This window comes from Stegodyphus dumicola, chromosome 2 (genome assembly GCF_044657685.1).
Source record: "Stegodyphus dumicola isolate Sdum_Otavi_A_Nest chromosome 2, ASM4465768v1".
NCBI lineage: Eukaryota > Metazoa > Arthropoda > Arachnida > Araneae > Eresidae > Stegodyphus > Stegodyphus dumicola.
Genome location: NC_140769.1, coordinates 116812664 through 116835168, shown reverse-complemented (window position 1 = coordinate 116835168; position 22505 = coordinate 116812664). Strand labels below are relative to the sequence as shown.

The 22505-nt window shown below is 32.8% G+C and overlaps 1 protein-coding gene across 1 annotated transcript in view; it reads right to left on the bottom strand.

The window, feature by feature from the left end:
• Window positions 1-7709: 7709 nt before the first annotated feature.
• kz (putative ATP-dependent RNA helicase kurz) overlaps window positions 7710-22505 on the bottom strand; it is a 186950-nt gene continuing 172154 nt past the window's right edge. The window contains 1 exon segment of the mRNA XM_085811070.1: window positions 7710-7852. Coding sequence (XP_085667196.1) covers window positions 7773-7852 — 80 coding nt within the window. The 3' untranslated portion in view covers window positions 7710-7772.

The window sequence follows — 22505 nt, the reverse complement described above, 5'->3', positions numbered from 1 at the left end:
AATTTTGAAAATTTTAGATGCACCATCGAATCAAGAGATCAGTTACCTAGTCCCGAATCTTTGAAAATCAAAATGTTAGAAGAATGGGAAGCAAGAAAAGGGAAAACGTCTCAAGATTCACAGAATGCATACTATACTGATTATAAAAGAAGAAATCAAGAACAGAAGAAAAATGAAAAATGGAAGGTAAATTCAAACAAAAATTTTCCAGCTGAAAGAAATTTTCGAAACTTGAAGTGTAATTACTGCTCGAAAATTGGGCACAAGGCATCTGAATGCAGAAAGAAAATAGCTGATAGAAAATATGCGCAATCAAATAAGGGAAATCAAGGTTCTATGATGGCTTCTAATTATGAAGAGCAGATTAGTTTAGCAGTAAACAATGCTTATCATAAGACCTTCTCATGGTGCTTAGATAGTGGCTGTACATCTCACATGTGCAATGACAGGTTATTTTCAGAATTTCACCCTCGAACGAATTCAACCATAAAGTTAGCAGTTAACAAAACAGCAAAAATTACAGGAATTGGAACTGTCCTTATAACAGTACCTAACGGAAATAAGACAATTAAACTTACGCTCAAAAATGTGTTATGTGTTCCGGAATTAAAATGTAATTTGCTGTCAACATCTAAAGCTACTGCAAATAATCGTTCAGTGATTTTTTACAGAACGACATGCTAGAATAATAGAACCAAATGGATCTATACTAGTGCAGGCTATTCGTCATGGTGATCTTTATTATATACATCCAAGCACTGAAACAGCTGCAATAGCACAGGTAAGTTTTTTGTAAAGTGGCATCTTAAATTAGGTCATTTAAATGAGTCTGATTTTAAAAGACTTAAGTCTGATAACATAATTAGAAATTTAAATTTTAATAACACTGAATCTAAAAGACTGCAAAGTCTGTATCAGAGGTAAACAAACTGTGCAACCTTTTCAAAAAGAATCAAAATTTCAAAGTGATGAATTACTGTACTTGATTCACTCAGATTTGTGTGGACCTATGAGAGTCCCATCCCATGCTGGTTCGCGTTATTTTGTTACTTTCATAGACGACAAATCGCGTTATGTCGAAGTCAGTTTTCTTAAAACTAAAGATGAAGTGAAAAATGCATTCATTAAATACAAAGCTGCGGTCGAAAATCGTCTAGGAAAGAAAATAAAAATCCTTCGGACTGATAACGGTCTCGAATATCTCGGAGAAGAATTTAATAAATATATTCAAGAATGCGGGATTAAACGAGAATTTTCTGCACCAATGACTCCTCAACAGAATTCGAGAGCTGAACGCATGAACCGCACTTTAACTGAAATGGCCAGATATTTGTTACTACAAAGTAATCTTCCCCAATCCTTTTGGGCTGAAGCCTTGAACTGTGCTGTTTATATTCGTAATCGTTGCCCAAATCGAAGCCTGGGAGTAAACAAAACACCTTATGAGTTATTTTTTGGCATCAAGCCAACTGTATCTCACTTCAAAGTATTCGGACAAAAATGTTTTGTACTTAATAAAAGGTCTAAAGGGAAATTCGATCCTCGATCAGAAGAACATATATTTGTAGGATACTCAAATGAATCGAAAGCATACAGGCTGTGGAATAAAAATTCCAGAAAAATCGTTATAAGCCGAGATGTTAGATTCATTGATGAATTTGAAAACTGTACTAATTATGATAAAGATTTAGAAGTTTTATTTCTCGATAAATTCCTGATAAAAAGAAGGAAAAACCTCTGAACGTAAATCAAATATCGGCTGATGAAATAACAGAAGACCCCTCAAATATGGCAGAAGCATCTGCTGAATCATCTGATAATGAAGATTCTGATTCCGAAGCACTACCTGAAATGCAGATTAAAAGGGGGGCAGGTCGTCCAAAGAAAGTCAAGACTGGGAAGCCAGGAAGACCAAAAAAGGAGTACCACAATATAAACATAGAAAAGGAAGAAGCACAAATTGCTGAAGAAGATACAAATCCGACATTAGAAGAAGCATTAAATGGAAGTTATGCTGAAGAATGGCATAAGGCTATGCGAAGTGAGTATGAAGCACTTGTTAAAAATGGTGCATGGAAATTAGTAAAGCGACCACACAACAAAAAGGTAATAGGATGTCGCTGGGTTCTTAGAACGAAATATAATGCAGATGGAACAGTTCAAAAGAGAAAAGCTCGATTGGTTGCTAGAGGATTTGCACAGGAACCTGGAATTGATTTTAATGAAACCTTTGCTCCAGTAGCCAGAGCAAGTTCTATAAGAACTGTGATTGCATACAGTGCTGAACAAGACCTTATGTTATATCAACTAGATTTTGTTATGGCTTATGTTAACGGAGATTTAAAAGAAGAAATTTTCATGGAACAAGCTAAAGGTTTTGAAGACCAAAATAATCCTGATTATGTTTATGCTTTGCAAAAGTCTCTTTATGGTTTGAAACAAAGTGGACGACAGTGGTATGAAAAATTAAACAAAAAACTCAAAAACTTTGGATTACAACCATTACGATCAGATAAGTGTGTATACAGAATGAAAACATCTCAAGGTGAGTTAATTCTAATTTTATATGTTGATGACTTAATAATAACAACAAATAGCTGTGATTTATATGCTGAACTTAAAGGTTATCTTTCTAAAGAATTTCATGTTAAAGATTTAGGCAAACTTCATTATTGTCTTGGAATAGAATTTAATCAAGATGTAAATAATAATTCTATTAGTTTATCTCAGCAGAAATATGTTGATAATATTCTACGAAGGGTTTAATATGCAAGATGCAAAACCAGTAGCAACTCCTTTAGATCCTAGTATAAAATTAAGTAAAGAAATGTGTCCTTCTGAAACTGAAAAGGAAGAAATGAACAATGTACCTTATCGCCGTCTAATTGGTTCACTTATGTATCTTTCTGTGTTTACTAGGCCGGATATTACATATGCCGTCAGTCACCTGAGCCAATTTAATAACAATCCTGGAAAATTACACTGGTTGGCTGCAAAGCGCGTTCTTCGATACTTAAAAGGAACTAAAAGTTATTGTTTAAAATTTCGAAAGACTGGAAAAGCACTTATTGGATATACCGATGCCGACTGGGCGTCTGATGTTAATACTAGAAAATCGTATACAGGTTACCTATTCAAGCTTGCTGGAAATCCGATAACATGGGAATCACGAAAGCAACAAACTGTTGCATTATCAAGTACTGAAGCAGAGTACATCAGTCTTTCAGAAAGTGCCAAAGAAGCAGTTTATTTACGTCGTTTTCTTAAAGAATTAAATTTTACTGCTGATTATCCAACCATTATATATTGTGATAATCAAGGTGCACAGAAGCTTATGAAAAATGCTGTTTATCACTCACGCACTAAACACATAGATATTAGACATAATTTTATTCGTGAAATTTATGAAAGAAATGAAATAGACGTTAAATATGTGCCAACAGAGAAAATGCCTGCTGATGTACTGACAAAAACATTAACTGCTTCGAAACATTCTAAGTGCTGTAAATTAATTGGAATAACTATAAATGATTAATGTTTATTTTTTTTTCAGCCGCCAAACGTCGAAAGGGGGGATTGTTGTATCATAAATTATAATACGACGTTTATCTTAAGAGAGCTTCTTCTGACGCATGCGCCGTTCGCGTTTATCCGCGCGGTGAATGATGACGTAACTGTTTATTACGTATGTATGTATATGTATACCATTCTTACTTCTTCGCCTTTTTTCTCTGCTGTACGCAACTATGTTTAAGTTAATTTCTGTCATTAAAAATGTTCATTGATATTACAATCTATTTAGGCTCATTTATTTCTTCACAATATAACTAAACTATTTCAAGTGATCGCAGGGGGGGGCGGAGTTTTTTTATCATCACAAAAATTAAATATACTTAAAGTATAGCTGATGAAAATTCATATAATGCTAGAAATAGGATGAAACAGAATGAGGGTGTGAGGGTATGAGTGGGTGGAAACAAAAAATTGAGGGGAATGTTGGTGAGAGAGAGCATCCTCTTTGACTACGGCTCTCTGGCTGATATAATTACAGTCATCAAGCGGATGTGCGTCAGGGGTAAAATGAGTTCTGAATCTGACTCCTCAGGATGAATGTAAAGTTGCTGGTTATACTTTTCGCTCCCCAATTTGGTTTACAGTTTACATTAGTGGATACTGTGGGAAGACAATGTATAGGACGTGCTTGAGCAGTTTATCTCAGTATTTCACTATTATTGTACTCGCTGTCACTTAACGCACATTTAAGAACACAAATTTTCCTTCCTGTGAGGATAACTAATTGTAACCATCAATAACAATACATTAGATACGATTGCATGGCGAGAAATTTAAACATTCCTAAACAAACTCCCACAAAGATGTGTGGCTAGAAATTCAGAGGTTGGGGATTTAAAACAATTTTTTAAAACTAACGTAATTACAAAAAATCCATTAGTTAAATAATAACCAAATAATTAAATGTTCAATTAAAAATAAGGAAAGATTAAATAATTAATTATTTATTGATTAAAAATAGTAATGAAAAACTAATTTAAAAAATGCCATCCATTATAAACCGTCATCAGCACGAGGTAAAAACAAAACTGTTCAAACATCATTTCTGCCATTAATTGAAAAACAAAGTTACCATGTATGATGCAATCCAGCCTGGAGACATCTACGTCATTTGCAGATATCATACGATTCTACTATGGGTCTACCTCCTAGACCATTTTCTGTGACATCACTTCCATCATCTTTTTATTGCTGCTTACTAGTACACAGAACAACCAATAAATCTGCAGTTGACAAAGTTAATAAAATAAAATGCTGGCTTGATAAAGAAACAGAAATAACCTTGATAGAAGTAGGAATGCCTGAAGAACTTACCAGTGGTGAAAAACAGGGAGATTCAGAATAGAGAATATTTACCACAATTCTCGATACAACTCCACATGATTCTTTCAATAAAAATTTTGATATATGAAAAGATTTGAACTCCCTAAGAACTTTAACAAAATAAAAGGCACAATTTCTAAAATTTGTTCATAAGTACAGGGTAATTATAATTAAAGTTCCACTTAGAAAAAGTTGTAGGAAAAGAACCACTGGTCAGAATTACTGAATGTACATGAAGTAATAAGGATTTTTTTTTTTTTAGTGTGAAACGGGGAAGGGGAGTGATCATAATTTTATTAATACATGGCGCTGTACTCATAATATGTGACATGCAAACCACACATTATACTTAAACAATAAACACACATGATATGTTCAGTTCCCTTTATTTGCAGAAAAACCTATCATGACTGTCAATCAAGAATCAGACTCAACTTATCAGGGTTTCTTACAAGAATGATGAATGTGTGTCAGCTGCCTTGATGAAGTTCCACACATTAATGGTATAAGATTCAGCACTGGTCCAATGTCTGTCAATGGTCTGCAGAAGATGATTTGTAAATTCGAAGAGACCTTTATTTAATGTGAGAGTTGTTGGCATAGTGAGGAAAGCAACTGCTTCAATATCAGTGGAAGATATGGCTATAGCATTGCAGAAACAGATGAGCAGTGGTTAGAGAAAGCACAGTGCAAAAGAAATTACCCAGTCTTTAGACAGGTAATTACTTTTGCACTGCCTATCAGCATGATTTGTAAAATTTTAAAAAACATTCAGCAATGCTATCCATTCAAGATTATTCATGTTCAGGAGTTGTTCCTGATAATCAGCCAATATGATAAACCTTTTGCTTTGCAATTTCTTGCTTCAATGGAAATGGACAATGTATGGCCATGGAATATTTTGTGAATAGAGAGAGTTCATTTTCCCATCTCCAAAGTTTTGTCAATACTCAAAATTGCAGAATATGGACAATGAATAATCAATTGCCACTTCACTGTGAAAAGAACACTGTACTGTGGTATATGTTTAAGCCAGTGATTATCATTGATCCATTGTTTTTCAAAGAGCTGGTCTTGTTAGCTATACCATTGATGGAAAATGGTATGAATTTCTTTTAGGCAACCAGATCATTCCAGTATTTCAACAGCATGCGTCAATAAGACAATTTTTATGCAAGATGGCACTCCTCCATGTATTGCAAAATGAGTGACGCAGCTGTTGAATATCCAATTTGGAAGTGACAGAATCAACAGCCATCATTTTTTAATAGCATGGCCACTACGATCACCTCACCTCACCTTAATTCTTGTAATTTCTGGCTTTGGAATTACCTAAAAAAATGTTGTTTACATTGGTGCAATCTTAACTGAATTGAGGATACACATTATGCAGGATATTCATAACATCACTGCGGATATTGTCCGTTCTGTCATGGAAGATGCTATTTTTGATTTCAACTTGTGGCAGAAAATGATGGGCAGCATAATGAAAATTTTTTAAGCACTAGTCCAGGGACAATTGAAAACCAAACCTCTGATTTCTTTTTACATAATCTGTGGCCTAGAGAGAATTAAAAACTCATTTTTTGGGAGGGGGGATAAAATTTCAACCTATTTTTTCATCAGATGAATTCCCATTGCTTTACACATATTCAGGTCAAATTTTAGGCCATTCTTCTAGTTTTTTAAAATAGTATTTTGAAAGTGGAACTTGGATTTTAACCACCCTGTACTTTGCAAAAAACTCAAACTATTCAGTTTAGATGACATTATTTTAGAAACGCTTCAAAAGCACATACTAAAATCATAAAAAAATTACAGTACAAAGCTGTCCCCTCTTTAAAAAAATCTGATAGGCTTCAGATTTTAAATTACGCTCACAGGTTTTTTTTTAAAACATTTTGTTTAACCTTTATTTATTAAATATCATGTTCTTTGCACTTAAGGCACAAAATTCAATTCAACAGGAATGTTGCAAAATAATTTTAAAATGAGCATATCTTTAAAATTTCTGATGCACAGCTCCGCGCACTGGAGATAAAAGGTTCTCCCTCCCTGTAGAGTGTTGCCATTGCTCGCTTTTATATCGTTGAGTTTGTTAATCAAAAATTCGTTAAAGTTTTACAAAATATGAAATTGATAATAAAACAAATTCCAAATTTGGACTATCAGATGCCCATATTCACAGTAGGATTACGGCATTTAAAATTGGATGGCTCTGGGTACTGTTGTTTTATCACAATGCGAGAAAACACATGCACATTTATGCAGATTCTTCATTATTTAATTTCTTCAAATATAATACAGGGTGATAGTATTTGGTGGCAACGATTTGAAAAGCGATATGTCGTTTATAGGATTTCGATGCAAAATCACGAAATGAAAACAATAGTCCTTCAGGAAGAAAAAGCCCCTTTGGACTAAAATATTTAGCACAATCCAGGAAAGAAGCAAAACTGCAACATAACCTATGAGAATTGATAATATACTAGAATCATAAACAAGAAAAACATTCCATTGAAAAAGTTTGTAAATTACTACAGCAGAAAATATTGAAAATTTAAGATTAGTCCATATAAAAATGAATTTGATTTTTTATGTAATAAAAATATGTATTGGATTTCAAACTTTCCTTATGGTGTTATGCAACTGAATACTATTTGATGAAAATTAATAATAATAGAAAATATACATAAAAGTGCTCAGACATTACGTAATGAATAAATAAACTAATTAAAATTAAAAAAAAATTTTTTTTTTAAAATTTCTATTGACTATTACACTGTGACAGAAAATGATTCATAAAAACAATGTGATAAATAAAAATGTTTTATTTAAAAATATTTTTACAAAATAAAAATATTTACAACACATATTTATATTTTTGGTGGCCATTTACATTCTACTTCCAAATGTTTCTCTTCAGGTAACCATGCCCAAAATTGCTCTAATAAATCTGTAAGTATAACAAATATGCTTTATTTAAGTACCTAATAAAATACAAAAAAACTATTTTATGATAATATGGGAATAACTAAAACTTCAAATCGATTGGAATGCTAAAAAATCATTAGATACTTATTTTCTAGTGAACAAAAAGTAAAATATAAGAAATAAGTTTACAATGGTTTTTAAACAATGTAAAAATAAGCTTGATTTTCAAAGATTACTTTTACCTTATGTTTTAGAAACTCTCTTCATAATAAAGCAAACACTAGGTTTCTCTCTCTCTCTCTCTCTATTTTTTTTTTTTTTTCCCAATGCATGTATGCACATACACCATACCACCAAAGTCCCTAGCCAGCCCTTATTTTTGCATCTGTAGGTTGTAGACATATAGTATTACACTTTGAAGGGAGCAAAACACACACAATAAGTCCAAAGATAACATCCATGGAAAGTACTGGCACAAAGGTGGTGGAATCATATTACTAGTAGGTTTCATCAATTTGAATGGCCACAGTGACCTACATATTTTTATCAGTGCAACTATGAAAACTGACATACATCGTGATAAAGTTCTTGATCATAATGTCAAGCTGTTTAGGAGTGCAATCGGTAATAACTCTCTTCTAATGGATCCCACTATCCTGCACTAGCGACTAATTATCTTGAGGGTGATGGGGGTAGTCTGTATATTTTCTGAATTCAAATTTGATAAAACATACTAGGGCACCAACTTGCACCTAACAATTTGCAGGAAGTTCAAGCTATCTATCATGAACGCACTTCCTTATCGCAAGAATTCCTACACAATCTAATATACAGCGTGAAAAATTGCATTTCAGTTAGGGGAGATTCTACACATTATTAATTTTTATAGGTATTTCTAAAAAGCTGTAACACCAGCTTTTCTCTGTCCTTGTTTAAATCACATTCCCTGTGCTTTTATTTAAATTTGATTTTTGCTGAAGTAGGCAATTCTTTATTTTGAAGACATACCAGGCATAACAAATAATGATCTTATGCAAGTTCCATATTTTTAGCAATGCGTTCATTCAAATTACATCAGTTTTTAAAGTTGTCCCTTTAGTTTTTCCTGCCAATATATTAAAACTAATTAGAATACCATACTTTAAAGAGTTCACTAGTTACTAGCCCAAAAGGGTTTTAACCCAAATTGGCTATTAGTCTCAAAATGGGATTTTGCGTCATCCGCTAAAATGGTGGAACACTTTCGCATTTTATTGCCCTGTATTATTTTTAAAGAAAATTTATGATGAAGTATGTATGTTGCTTGCACTGTGAAAAAATGAAAAAATCTAAATCCTATGCTGTGTCCCATCTAAATCCTACGTTTGTTATGATTCAGAATAAACCCACTTTAAAAATTCAAACAGTGATGTCAAGACCTAAATTAACATAATAAATAATTATTATTGTAACAATTTGTTTTCATATTATTATTTCTGTTCTATAATGTTGGAATCAATTCTATAATATTGGAATTTATTAAAATTCTTGTAAAACAATTCTAAAAATTAAAAAAAAGTTCTTCTCTGTGGACATGTGCTAATTTTATGTCAATAAAAATTTTATCATCAGAACTTTTTACTCTTTCCATCAATCTGCCTAGAAGTACATATTAAGTGAATGAAATAGGGCTTCATCTCTCATATTCCTCTCAGTTGTATAAATACACAGGTTTTTGGTTTTTTCAGTTTACAACTTGAACATAAATTAGATTGGTTGATTATTTAAATATGGTAAAGCAAATGGAGGCTATCTGCCTAAGGGCAAGAATGCCTTCATGGAGGACTTTTCGAAGGAAAAGTGGTTTGTATTCACATTGCAGATGGGAAAAATCATAAAAAAACCATACAGCCAGCTCCTTCGCCTGGACTGGACTGTGGGATGAACTATCAATGATGTTTAATTGCTTGGCCAATGTTATGATGCTTAAATAAGTTATTAGATTATAATTTACTATCTAATTTGAATATATTTAAACAATTATTACATTCTCAGTCACAAACAGTAGAATTTTGTTAACACATTAGTTTTTAAACTACCAACAATAACGTAAATAAACTTCTGATTATATTTGCTATTACTGTATTCAGCCGGTGTTCTTGGAATATAAGCTAAAGACAGATGATTATTGTCCAGCATTTTTCATCCTGAGAAAATTAAACAGGTGTTTAAATTAAGTGATATTAAATTTATGTTACAAGCTAGGATGTCAAATAATACAGGAATTTTAAATGTTTCACTGAGTAGCTGACTTATAATTTAAAGAAGATGATTTTTAATTTTACGTTATTCAGTCAGAAACTCCTATATTTCACAATGCATCTTCCCACTGTAAGTAGTATGTCACAATAACCTCTTCGCAGAGCCACTTTCTTCTGAAAATAAGTATGCGTACTTAGTAATAATGCATGATCTCTAGATTTGTCTCTTTGCGATTATTTTTCACGTCACAAAACTAAAATGTCCTATCAAAGGACAGTTTTTTTTTTCCTGATATGGAAGAGGTAAAAGAAATGTAACATTCTACTTACAGAGCCATGACAAAATCAGGCCTCTAAAACCTTTCTCTTTAATTACCTGTTGTATTTGTTTTAAGACAGGTTGTTGCATTAACGTAACTCAGTAATATTTCTGTTTTTAAAATACACTCCGATTACTTAACCGGCATATTGTGAACACTAGAACTTCAATTAGGCAAAATTTTTGAAAGTATGATCGTCGGAACTAGAAATTTGAAAGTAAGTAAAAGTAAATATCGAAACATAGTATTTGAAATTTTTACCAATTGAAAGCTGAATTTATATTATTATTTTTCTGAGGGGTGTATTCCTTCAATTTTGACTACATTTAGACTGATTCTTCGCTTCTTTCTGTAAAAGCGAAAATCTTGTGCATGATATTTCTATATTGTAGCACATAGTTTCAAACTAAGTATTTAATAATATAAACTACATTTAAGAGTTTGACAGTTCTGATTATGTCACATTTTTATAAGAATGTATGAAATATAAATTCTATATTATCCCTCTCATAAAGAATACAGTCAAAAGTCGTTAATTTGGACACCCATAATCCGGACCTCAAAGCTAAAAACTTTCTGCGCATGCGCCACGTTGGCACATGCGCACAGGCGTTTTACGGGTGCGCGTAAGACCTTGACTACTGCGCATATGCGTGTGCGCAAGTGCAGAATACGTTTTCGCCTGCGCGTTTAATGTATAGCGGACGGCGTAAGCTAAAATGATCTAATTATCTATTTCAGTTAATGTTAATGATTGCGTTGTTCCTTAATCTTCGAATTGGATCCCGCTTATTATTTTTTGCAGACTGTAAGAGCAATTTTATAAAAGTAAACTTGAACTTTCGATTATGTCAAATAGAATTTCCGATGCTGGAATTTCCAAAGGATCTACAAAACAAAAGTATGTTTCGATGTCCAACAAACAAAAAGTGGAATTACTGCAAAAAAAATGGATAAAGACATGAAGAATGTGACAGAGAGGTTAGTGAAAACGAAAAAATTTCGATTGACAAGTTAGTCGGTATTCTCGGCACAGCAATTAACGAGACTTGAACAGCGGAACTTTGTAACTGAACAAAAAGTTATGTCTGTTTATAGAATTAAAGAGAAAGTATTATCACATAAAATGAAGCAACTTAAACAACTTACATTGAGAGAAATGTTTAATAAAGTAAACAAATAAATATTAAGCTTTTTTTTTTGTGAATTTTGATACCCTTTAGATCATAATTGTTCTTTATTTCATAAATTACGGTTTCCTATTTTTAATTTTAGAATTTCTGCATGCCATCTTACGAGATTTAAACTGATGATCTATAATCCGGAAACGCCGAAGTCCCGACGAGTCCAGATTAACGACTTTTAACTGTATTTTAAATAACTAGTTTTTCCTCATACTGTTACTACTACCAATAATAATAAAATTGTACTCTTTAATATGTTATTTTCTGGTCTTAAAAATGATCAGAATTATAAGATTTAGAGTATTTGAAACTAATATTAATATCAGATTACTAAGTGGGGCATAATAAATGCTGGATTCTGTTGACTAAAAACCTTTGGGTGATACTACTACATCCAACATTTGATAAACATTATTTTAGTGTTATCTGGTTTACTTAAGCTTAATTTGCAGTTAACATGTCTAGATAATAAAACACAGTCTCCATAAAAGGTAAAGTTTTAAAAGAACTTGAAAAGAACACAAAATTTATGAAACTATAACTGTAAAAAAATATTATTCTTGTGTCAACAATGAAAACAAATATTTCTGAAATAAAGAAATTAAAAGAAAAAACAACGGTTTGTGGAAAACAGCTTCAAAGAAATTGCACATTCAAGGTGAAATACCTGGAGGTTTGGACTATATTTTGCTGAGTGCAGTGTGTCAAACATTCCAGCAAATGGACCTAGGCTAGCAAAAAAAGGTAAAAGAAATAACATCGTGCAGGGGAACTGTTTTTTCACTGAAGGGCCACATAAATTAGTAATAGAACCCTATATCATATCCTAAATGGAGAATTCAAATATGTCTGTGCCAAATTTGTTGAAGATTAAACAATTTTTCTGTCAAAGATTAGCTAGAAATGTTTTTAACACAGATCTTCATTTAATCTCCTGCCTTCAAAATGCCTATCCTTTAAAGATGGAAGATTAATGCAAGTTAATCAGAAATGTAATATAGGCAAAAATTTAAAATAAGGAAATAGTTTAATTAAAAAAAAAGTGTAAAAATAAAATTTAGTTTCTTGCACATATAAAAATTATAAAAATGAAAAGAAAATTTACTTTTTTGAAGCAGCCATAAGAACATTAAATAAATATTAAAATACAGGAAAAACATTAAAATTTTTGTTTAAAAAATGTAGAAAAACTCATAAAATAATTTAATAAAGAAACTGGAAAATTTAGTTAAAAAATTCTACTAAGTTACTAATTTGAAATATGTTATGTTAATAACTGAACACTGAGAGATTTTAAATTTCTCACTATCAGTGAAAAATTAAAGAATAAGTATATTGTGCTCTATTACAGGGTTCATACACATTTCTGCACATGGAAATTAAGTACTTTCAAGGACCATTAATGAAAAAAATTAAGGACTTATTAATAAATGGGAACTGAATAAATTCAATTAAAGATATTAGCTATGCCTGAACTTCACTTTTGTGATAGGATCCTGAGAATAAAATAAATCCACAAGTAGAATGCATTATTATTAAACATAATTATAAAATAAATTAGAGAATACAATAAACTTTATAAAATTTATCAGGTAGCATTAAATATTTTACCCTTATAATGGTTTGACACAACTGGACATTTGAAAGAAGATTAGTGACATTCTATTTATGTTTTACTAACAGCTTTATGTTGATTTTTTCTTTTATGTCTCATTTTGTCCCATATTTGCTTAGTTTAGAGGCTTAGTAATCAGCAGGTGGACTTGATGTCAAATGGCATAGGTTAAAATGAGAAGTAAAATCATAATCAGCATGATTTGTTACAGAAGACTGGCTATTGCCACCGTGGCTGCTGACTCAGGGTTAGAGATACTGTGAGTCATTATAGATTTACATGTCCCCTATTAAATTTATTTTTTAAAGTGGCCTAGTGCACAATTTAATTTTAATCTAAGCTGGCTCAGTAATTCATCATAACGTAGTTATCCAGGGTTCGTACACATTTCTGCACACGGAAATTAAGTACTTTTAAGGACCATTAATGAAAAAAATTAAGGACCTATGAGCAAATGGGAACTGAATAAATTCAACTGAAGATATTATCTATGCCTGAATTTCCCTTTTGCAATACCATCCTAAAAATAAAATAGATCCCTAAGTAGTACACATTATTACTAAACATGAATCAATTAACATAATTGTTAATAAGTTTGAGAATAAAATAAACTTTATGCAATTTATCAAGTAGCATTAAATATTTTACACTTATAATTGTTGGTCATATTTGAAAAAAGATAAGTGATATTTATATTTTACTAACAGTTAGCTTTATGTTGATTTTTTACTTCCTTGTACGAAGTAAAAAGGAAGTATTGTAATCGCGAAAAGTTTCAGGCAGCATATTTCAATGAAAACATCGATTTTGACCGTTATCGAACGCAATTTAACGATGTTTTTGCGTGATATCTGTGCGTAAGTACAGAATAAAAGATTCGTATTCCTCCAAAAAAATTATAAAACTGCCTTAAAATTAATTCTGAAGAGAATTTTTCTTGGCGTCTGTACGAACATATGTATGTACGTACATATCTTGCATAACTCAAAAACGAGTAGACTCAGAATGTTGAAATTTTGTATATAGGACTGCTGTAACATGTAGATGTGCACCTCGTATTTTGGTTGCAATCGGTCGCACCAAACATATATAAATATATTTATATATACATCCACTCTGTTACGCGGCTCAGTGATCTCAGTTTCTTTACTCTTATATGTTTGTAAATTATACATTTTTTGCTTTAGAAATGATTGAATTATGTTGTTTTTATCTTCCGGTTAACCCCTTCGGGCCAAGTAGCGGAAACGCGTGCTTATCGCGTTGACGCATGCACGTAAGACCTTTGCGGCTGCGAATATGCATGTGTGCAAAATACGTTTACGGATGCGCGCTTAATGTATAACGGACGGTATAGGCTAAGCTAAAATTATCTAATTCAGTTAATGTTGCAGATTGCATTGTTCCTTAATCTTCGAATTAGATTCGGTTTCATAAATTACGGTTTCATATTTTTAATTTTATAATTTCTGCATGCCATCTTACCAGATTTAAACTGATGATCTATAATCCAGAAAAATCGATAATCCAGAATCGCCGAAGTCCCGACGAGTCCGGATTAATGACTTTTGACTGTATACTTTAATTACCTTATTGCTTGTTTAAATGCATATTTTACACATTTTATTTTCATTACTCACCATTTTATGACTTTTAACATTATACATCTGAGAACTAAATACAGTCAAAAGTCCTTAATCCGGACTCGTAGGGACTTCGGTGATTCCGGGTTATAGATAATCGGTTTAAATCTGGTAGGAATCAAGATTAGGAATATTAGGAAGGTTTTTCATCAAAACTATATCTAAAATATCCCCTAGTCCGTTGTGCATATAGTGCGTTGGGTGATTGGGAGCAATGAGATTGATGTTACTATTGTGGATGAAGTTGCTTAAATTTTCTCCATTTCTGTTTGTGACTCTACAGTTTCAAGAGGAATGTTTAGCATTTAAATCACCTGCTATTAAGGTGGGGTAGTTATTTTCAGTAAGTAGTTTCAGATTATTGAGATCAAGAGTGCTGGAGGAGGGATTGTAGACGGAGATAAAAAGAAAAAGTCCTCTAAAACCACTATAGATAAGTACTGCAGCATTTTCTATAGTACAAGCAGGATTTAAATCATATTTGGCTGTTTTGATATGGTTTTTAATGAGAATTGCGTTTCCTCCCCCTCTATTATGTCTTTTCTGTAGATGCGGTAGCCTTGTATTTTAAATTTGTCGCAAGAGCGGAGATGGGTTTCATTTACTAGCATAACATCAATGTTATGTCTAGTAAGAAAATTTGAAATTTCCACTTGTTGGTATCTGATGCTGTTTGCATTATAGTAAAAAATCTTTAAGAAGCTATTTGTAGCTGAGATAAAATTTATTTGACTATGAGTTTGATTAAAATTCATAGTTTAGATTTGAGAAATATTCGAAGGCCGCCATACCGACCTCTAGTTTGTCTAATATTGTTTTTGCTGTTTTAAATTTCTGGAAGAATTCTTTAACTTGAGTGAATTGGATTTTTATCCAGTCAAAAAAGCCAAGTGGGTTTGAGTTTGTGTCTTCTGTTTTACTAGTGTTTTCATTTTCCTTGGAAGTATTCCATGCTTTTTTTGGTTTGTTCTCAGGCAGTGAAGGAAAATCCTTTTTGTTAAATTTAAATTGTTCTTTTTTCTTTTCTTCTTTGAAAGCTTTAGATTCTTCGATTTGCTTCTGAACATTATAAGGATGTTTACTGCAACCTTTGAAGGAAGAAACGTGATTTTGCCCACAGAGGGCACAGACAGGGAGTTTGTTGTCATTTTTTGTTTGTTTACAAGTGAATGTTTCATGAGGCTCTGCACATTTTAAACAGCGAAGTTTATAGTGACATTTGTCCCGTGTGTGCCCGTACCTTTGGCACTTATGGCACTGCACGGGTCCAGGGCGAGCTTTAAAAGGCTCAATGAAGACATCCAGACCTCTGAGTTTCTTTAGATCATATATTCTTTTACCTTCTTTATTTCTAGTACATTCTGCTATAAAAACAGGAAGATGAACTTTCTTTCCTTCAATAGTGTGAATTACTTGTCGAATTTTTTGAATTGGGATACCTTCTTGGGCAATTTCATTTTTGATTAGTTCCATATTAGCTGTTTTTGGAAGTTTTTTTAATTATTGCCTTGATAAGCTTTTCACTGTTGAGTTTAAAAGTATGAAAAGAAATAAGTAGTTTAGTTAGGTATTCAGTAACTGTGCGGTAGTGGTCTGAGTCAAACTCTTATGGTCAGTGTACCTCCACTTAGGTTTCTATGATATTTTTTGATATTTAATTGCTCTTCAAAATCTTCTTTCATCTTATCCCAATCCCCCGTGAAGTCTGCTAAGACTATAGGGGGAATGTGTCCTGCTTTTTTGTTGGGTGTAATAAATTCACCTTCCTCTGCTTCCATATTGTCTTCAGGGTTTAGTTCCTCGAATTTATTTTTTTGAGCTGGTTCTTCAATTTCGGAATTTGATAGAGTTCTTTTATGAGTTTTTCTAGGGGTTATGTATCCTTCTTTATCTATTGTAGTTTTCTTTTTGATTCTAGATTTTTGACTAGTAGTAATATCAGATTGATTTGTTTCCTCTGTTGGATTATTTAGGGTTTCTTTTTGTTTCATTTCATTAATGTATAATTCTAAGATTTGTATATCCTTTTCTATAGCATTGACGTGGGCTAAGTGAACTTCAGTCGCATTATTTGGATTAAATGAATTTTGATAAGCATGAAACTCAGAAAGCATAAGTTGCTTAAGTTTTTCTAAGTTATCGCAGGTAACTTCCAGATTTCTGTGATCACACACAGATTTGATATGGTTTTCGATCGCCTCCTAGTCCATGATATGAATGAAACCTAACTTTTAACCTAATAGCGAAAAGAATAAAGAAAACATACTTATCGCGAACATCAAGAAGAGACGACAGCAACTCAGGATCAGCTTCAGTAGTGAGAGCAATGTTGTTTTCCCTTACTTCACAAAATCGCAGGAATAAAGCAACGCCGTAGACAGAAAGAACAATTTCTTTAACCAACAGCAACACCTCATGCCAGCACTACTAAATCGAAAGTGAAGTTGCGAAGTCTGAGGGGGTTGAGCCAAAGCGACGCGAGATACTTATAGCAGAAGTAGGAATGACGTCATCTCACGGCAACCAATCAGCTATCGGCACGAATCGGCTTTTCAGATGACGTAACATCACGTTTCGTTTTTGCATCTCAATTAGGTTGAAACAGTCCATTCTCAATGCAAACAGTGGCAGCAAGAAAAAGAAGTAACTACTATATTACTTTAAAATAAGTACTAAACTAAATAAACATTTCAAGGAGGAGAGATGATGCAGTAAAAGGTTTAAAATAAGCTATATTTTCCAACAAATGCCACCCACATCATCATCTCCGACCTGAAATAAAAACTGAATGCCAGTATCTTTACAAAATTCAAAACAAGAATAAATAAATATCACAATTTCATTCAGAAATTCTTAAGAAAATTTTCCTTTAGGAAAATCTTATCCCATTATTCAAAAATTTTACCGTAGCAAAAAAGTCCAACATGTTACAAAACAATACAAAGACATATGTATGATCATACACTCAATACATTTACCCAGGGCCCTGGTCACTCATACAACATTCTACACTATACAGTTTTACATTTACCTAATATCCATCATAATATGACTTATAACATATTAGTTTCAAATAAACAAAACTCTTAATTTAAATACACACAAAAACCAATTTCATAAGAAAATTGTTCCACAAAATCTTATCAGGTTATGCTTAGTCAGCGGTTTTGTCATGGGATCAGCCAGATTATCTTTACTTGGAACATATTTTAAATCAAAAATTTCACTGTTCAATACATCACGAATGAAAAATAGTTTCACATCTATATGTTTTGTCCTTGAGTTTTCAATGGGTGATTTTGTAAAACATATAGCAGCCATGTTATCAGCAAATAATATTGGCCTCGAAACATAGTTACTTGCAATTTTAAACTGAATGCATTCATCCAAAATGTTTTTAAACCAAACTAATTCTTTTGCTGATTCAGTCATGGAGATAAATTCAGCCTCCATAGTAGACAAACTCACTCCCCTCTCTTTAAATGTACGCCAAGATACAGGTGATTCTCCCAACAAAGCTATTTGTCCACCAATAGACACCATATCATCCCTGCTTGAAGCAAAATCCAAATCTGAATATATATTGAGCTTCAGTTCCTTGCATACCAGTTTAAGTTTGTGCTGTCTGGTATTGGAAACGTACCCTAAAATTTTAAGTAATCTTTCCCAGTGAAACTTACCAGGATTGCTTTGGAACTGAGAAAATATATTAACAGCATAATCTATATCCGGACGAGTACGATTGCAAAGAAACGAGAGACATCCCAAAACATTTCTATAAGGATAATTCATCATTTCAGTCATTTCTTCTTGTGTACTGGGACTTTGAGACTTTGAATATTTCACACCTTTAACTATTGGAAGGGAAGTAATTTGTATTTTAAAAGACTTAAATCGATCAACTATGTCTTCTATATATAATTGCTGATGAATTAAAACACTACTATTCTCATATTCAAACTCCACATCCAGAAGCTTTCTTGTTTTACCCAAAATTTTTAAATCAAAATGTGAACTCAGGACTTTTAATATCCTTTTGGCCTGAACTTCACTTTTTCCCAAACACTACTATATCATCAACATAAACCAACAGAATGACAAAATCTTTAAAACGATAGACACAATTGCACCACTCAAACTTGATAAACCCTAGGTTACATAGTGTTCTATCCAACTCGTAGTACCATAATCGGCCACTCTGATGCAAACCATACAAGGCTCTATCTAAATGACATACAAAAGTTTCTTTATCTCGCTCTACAAAACCCTGAGGTTGGGACATATAAATTTCCTCTGATAAAGGAGCGTAGAGATAGGCACTTTTTATGTCGCATTGTATATTTGCCCATCCAAGGTGTGCAACTAAAAGGGAGAAAAAGAGCCTTATTACTGAAAAGTTGACTACAGGTGAGTAGGTTTCATCATAGGTATCGTATTTAATTTGCCGATAACCCTGAGCCACTAAACGAGCTTTAAAACGAACAATGTTTCCAAATTCGTCACGTTTAATGTTGAAAATCCACCTGCAGCCTAGTGGAGTCTTGTCTTTAGGAAGTGGAACAAGATGCCATATTTTATGCTTTCGCATGTTGGCCATTTCCTCTTCCATTGCCTCTATCCATTTAAGCTTTTCTGTGGATTTCATTGCCTGGTTATAAGTGTTTGGAATTGAAACATCTAGTCAGCTATCTTGGGTATATGACGTTGAAGGAGTACCAGTTGGGTCGATTTCACCACTATAAGTGTTGCTTTACTTGAAATCAAACAAGGTAGGATCATACTGAATATTATGTTCAGTGCAATACCTTTCTACATCATTTGGTGATTGTAGTCTTTGATTACACCCCCTCTCAAAATAATACACATCTGTACGAGTGCCGTCTGGCCTTGGAACAGGTTTACGAAGCCAAGTTACTTGTCTCAATGTAGATTGAGTGTCACTGCCAATTGTAGAAGAAGGTACATTGGTATCGGTTCTTTCCTCTATTTCAGAAAATAGCCAACTGGAATATCATTAGATTGGAACTCTATCCTTTCTTCAGATTCCAAATCAGGAAGGGTGCTCAGTGCAGCTCCACTGCCACTTTTCTGCATTCCAATTGACTCTTTAAAAGTAGCATTTAGGGTTTCTACTACCTTTTGCTCATTTTCCAACTAAATCTTGTACCCTTTTGTTCGTACACTGTACCCAATCAATCGGCCCTTCGTTGCCTTTGGATCAAGCTTAGAATTTCTTTTAGCCTTTGGAATTCCCACATAGGCAATCGTTCCAAATGCCTTAAGATGACGTACTGATGGTTTCCGCTTAGTGTATAATTCAAATGGGGTTCTATCTTGGCCCTTATGACAGATTCTATTAAATGAATATGCAAAATACATTACTGCATCTGACCAAAATTCGGAACTCATTCCACTATCATGTAAGATTGCACATACATTGTTGAGAGCTGTCTGATTAAATCTCTCACAAACTCCGTTCTGTTCTGGAGTGTATACATCTGTAAATTTGTGTTTACACCATTTTTATTACAATATGACCTGAATTGATCATTATCATATTCTCGCCCATTGTCAGTCCTAAAGTATTTCAATCTAAGGTTCAAAGATCTTTCCGCACGTGCTATATGCCTTTCAAATACTTCAAACACCTGACTTTTCTCCACAATGGGGTACACTACCACATAACGAGAATATTTGTCAATAAAGGAAACGAAATAACGTTCACCATTCCTACCTGGAATGTTAATAGGTCCCCATACATCAGAAAAAAACCCTTTCAAGTGGCCTCTTTACTTGAATACCTTCTAAGGGTCTATAGGAGATTCGTCTTTGCTTATTGATTTGGCAATGTTCACAAAACAAATTAGGTAAGTGCTTTAACACAGGAAGACCTCGAACTGAACGTCTCTTACTAGTCCTGACAATAGCACCATAATTTATATGACCAAACCGACCGTGCCATAATTCACTATTATTATGCTGAACTGTGAATGCCTCAAATTTTACAGATTTGCCCCCCTTTTTGACTATTTTCGGGAACACATGATAGTTACTTCCTATCAACTTAGCTTTGTACAAAGTTGAATTTTCATCATCAGTAACTTTAATTTTCCCATTTTTACCATAAAATCTTGCTCCATTGATATCTACTCTAGGTCCAGATATTAAATTTCGTCTCAGTTCAGGTGAGTATAACACATCTTTAAGCAAAATAACCGTATCCCCAAATTTCATTTTAACAGTACCCTTCCCATGAATTGGAAAAGTTACTCCATCAATAGCTACTAGCATATTCTCATTTTTCACAGGAGAAAAAGTATCAAACAATTCACGATTTTTACAAAAATGATGAGATGCAGCTGTATCAAAAATCCAACTATCATCATTTTCTTCCAAATTGTTAACATTAGCTTGAGCTATAAAATGTGACTGTGCATGGGAATTATTTTTACCTTTACTCAACTTGGGTTTGTTCTTACACTTAGGAGATGTTTTGTTACTACTAGATACAGCTGAGGAAACAGAAGAAGCAGGTGAGGGTGATTTGGAAAAATTACCTCTCATTCTACAGTATTTTTGAATATGACCTGGACGGCCACATTTATAACACTTGAGCCCTTTAATCTGCTTACATTTGGGTTCACAGTGAGTACTTTGAACTTCTATAGTCTTATTGGAGTTTTCCCTATCTATTTCTCTTGAGTTAAGACGTGTTTCCTCTGCTAGTATTTCAAGTTCAACATTTTTTAAAATGAACTTTTCATCTGGCCACCTCAAAATATTCTGAACTATTTGATCAAATTTATCTGGAAGGAACCTAAGAAACTGGAAACATATATATACGTCTCTTACAGCCTGATTAATATCAGCTAATTGTTCAGTTATGTGTTTTAATCTAGAAGAAAAAAAACTAATACTTTCATTTGGCTTAATTTTACAATTTAAGAACTCTGAAAAACAGGGACATATGTCTTGACCGATAATCTGGCTGAAAGTATTTGGCAAGCGTATTCCATGCCACTACCGGGTCATCAATTTCACATATCAAGTTTCTATATTCAGGGCTTACATTCATATAAATTAAAGATAATGCCAATCGACTTCTATTTTGATAGTCGGCAATAATTTCTTTTGTAATACCCTTAACATCATCTAAATCAGGACATTTTTCAATACCTTTAACCAAAAGCCATGCATTTTTTTCATTTAAAACAAATTTCATATCTTTGGACCATGTAAAGTAATTACATGCCTCAAGTTTAGCAATATTATGCATGACACTAACAGTAGCCATATTTGAATTTTAACAAAAACCGCCTCCCAATTTCTTAAGTCCTAAATTAACTTTAAACTTCAAAAGTCTGCACTAAAAATAACTCAGGGGCTAGTGGCCCATAACCAAAATGATGCTAAAGCAAAGTTTAAAGTTTGAAAAAAATTAAACATTCAGCAGTAGTAGCAATAAAAGCTCCCTGAGATATGTTGTGCAGACATTGAAGAAAATAAAAAATTTTGAACTTTACCAATTTATTAATTTATATTATTAACCAATTTATTTAATGATTCTGCTGATCTTGGTGTGATATTAACATTGGTGCTTTTAGAGGAATACTGATAAATAATTATATTAACTAAATTAAGCCGATAATTCAGGAGAGGAAGATTTTTTTTTA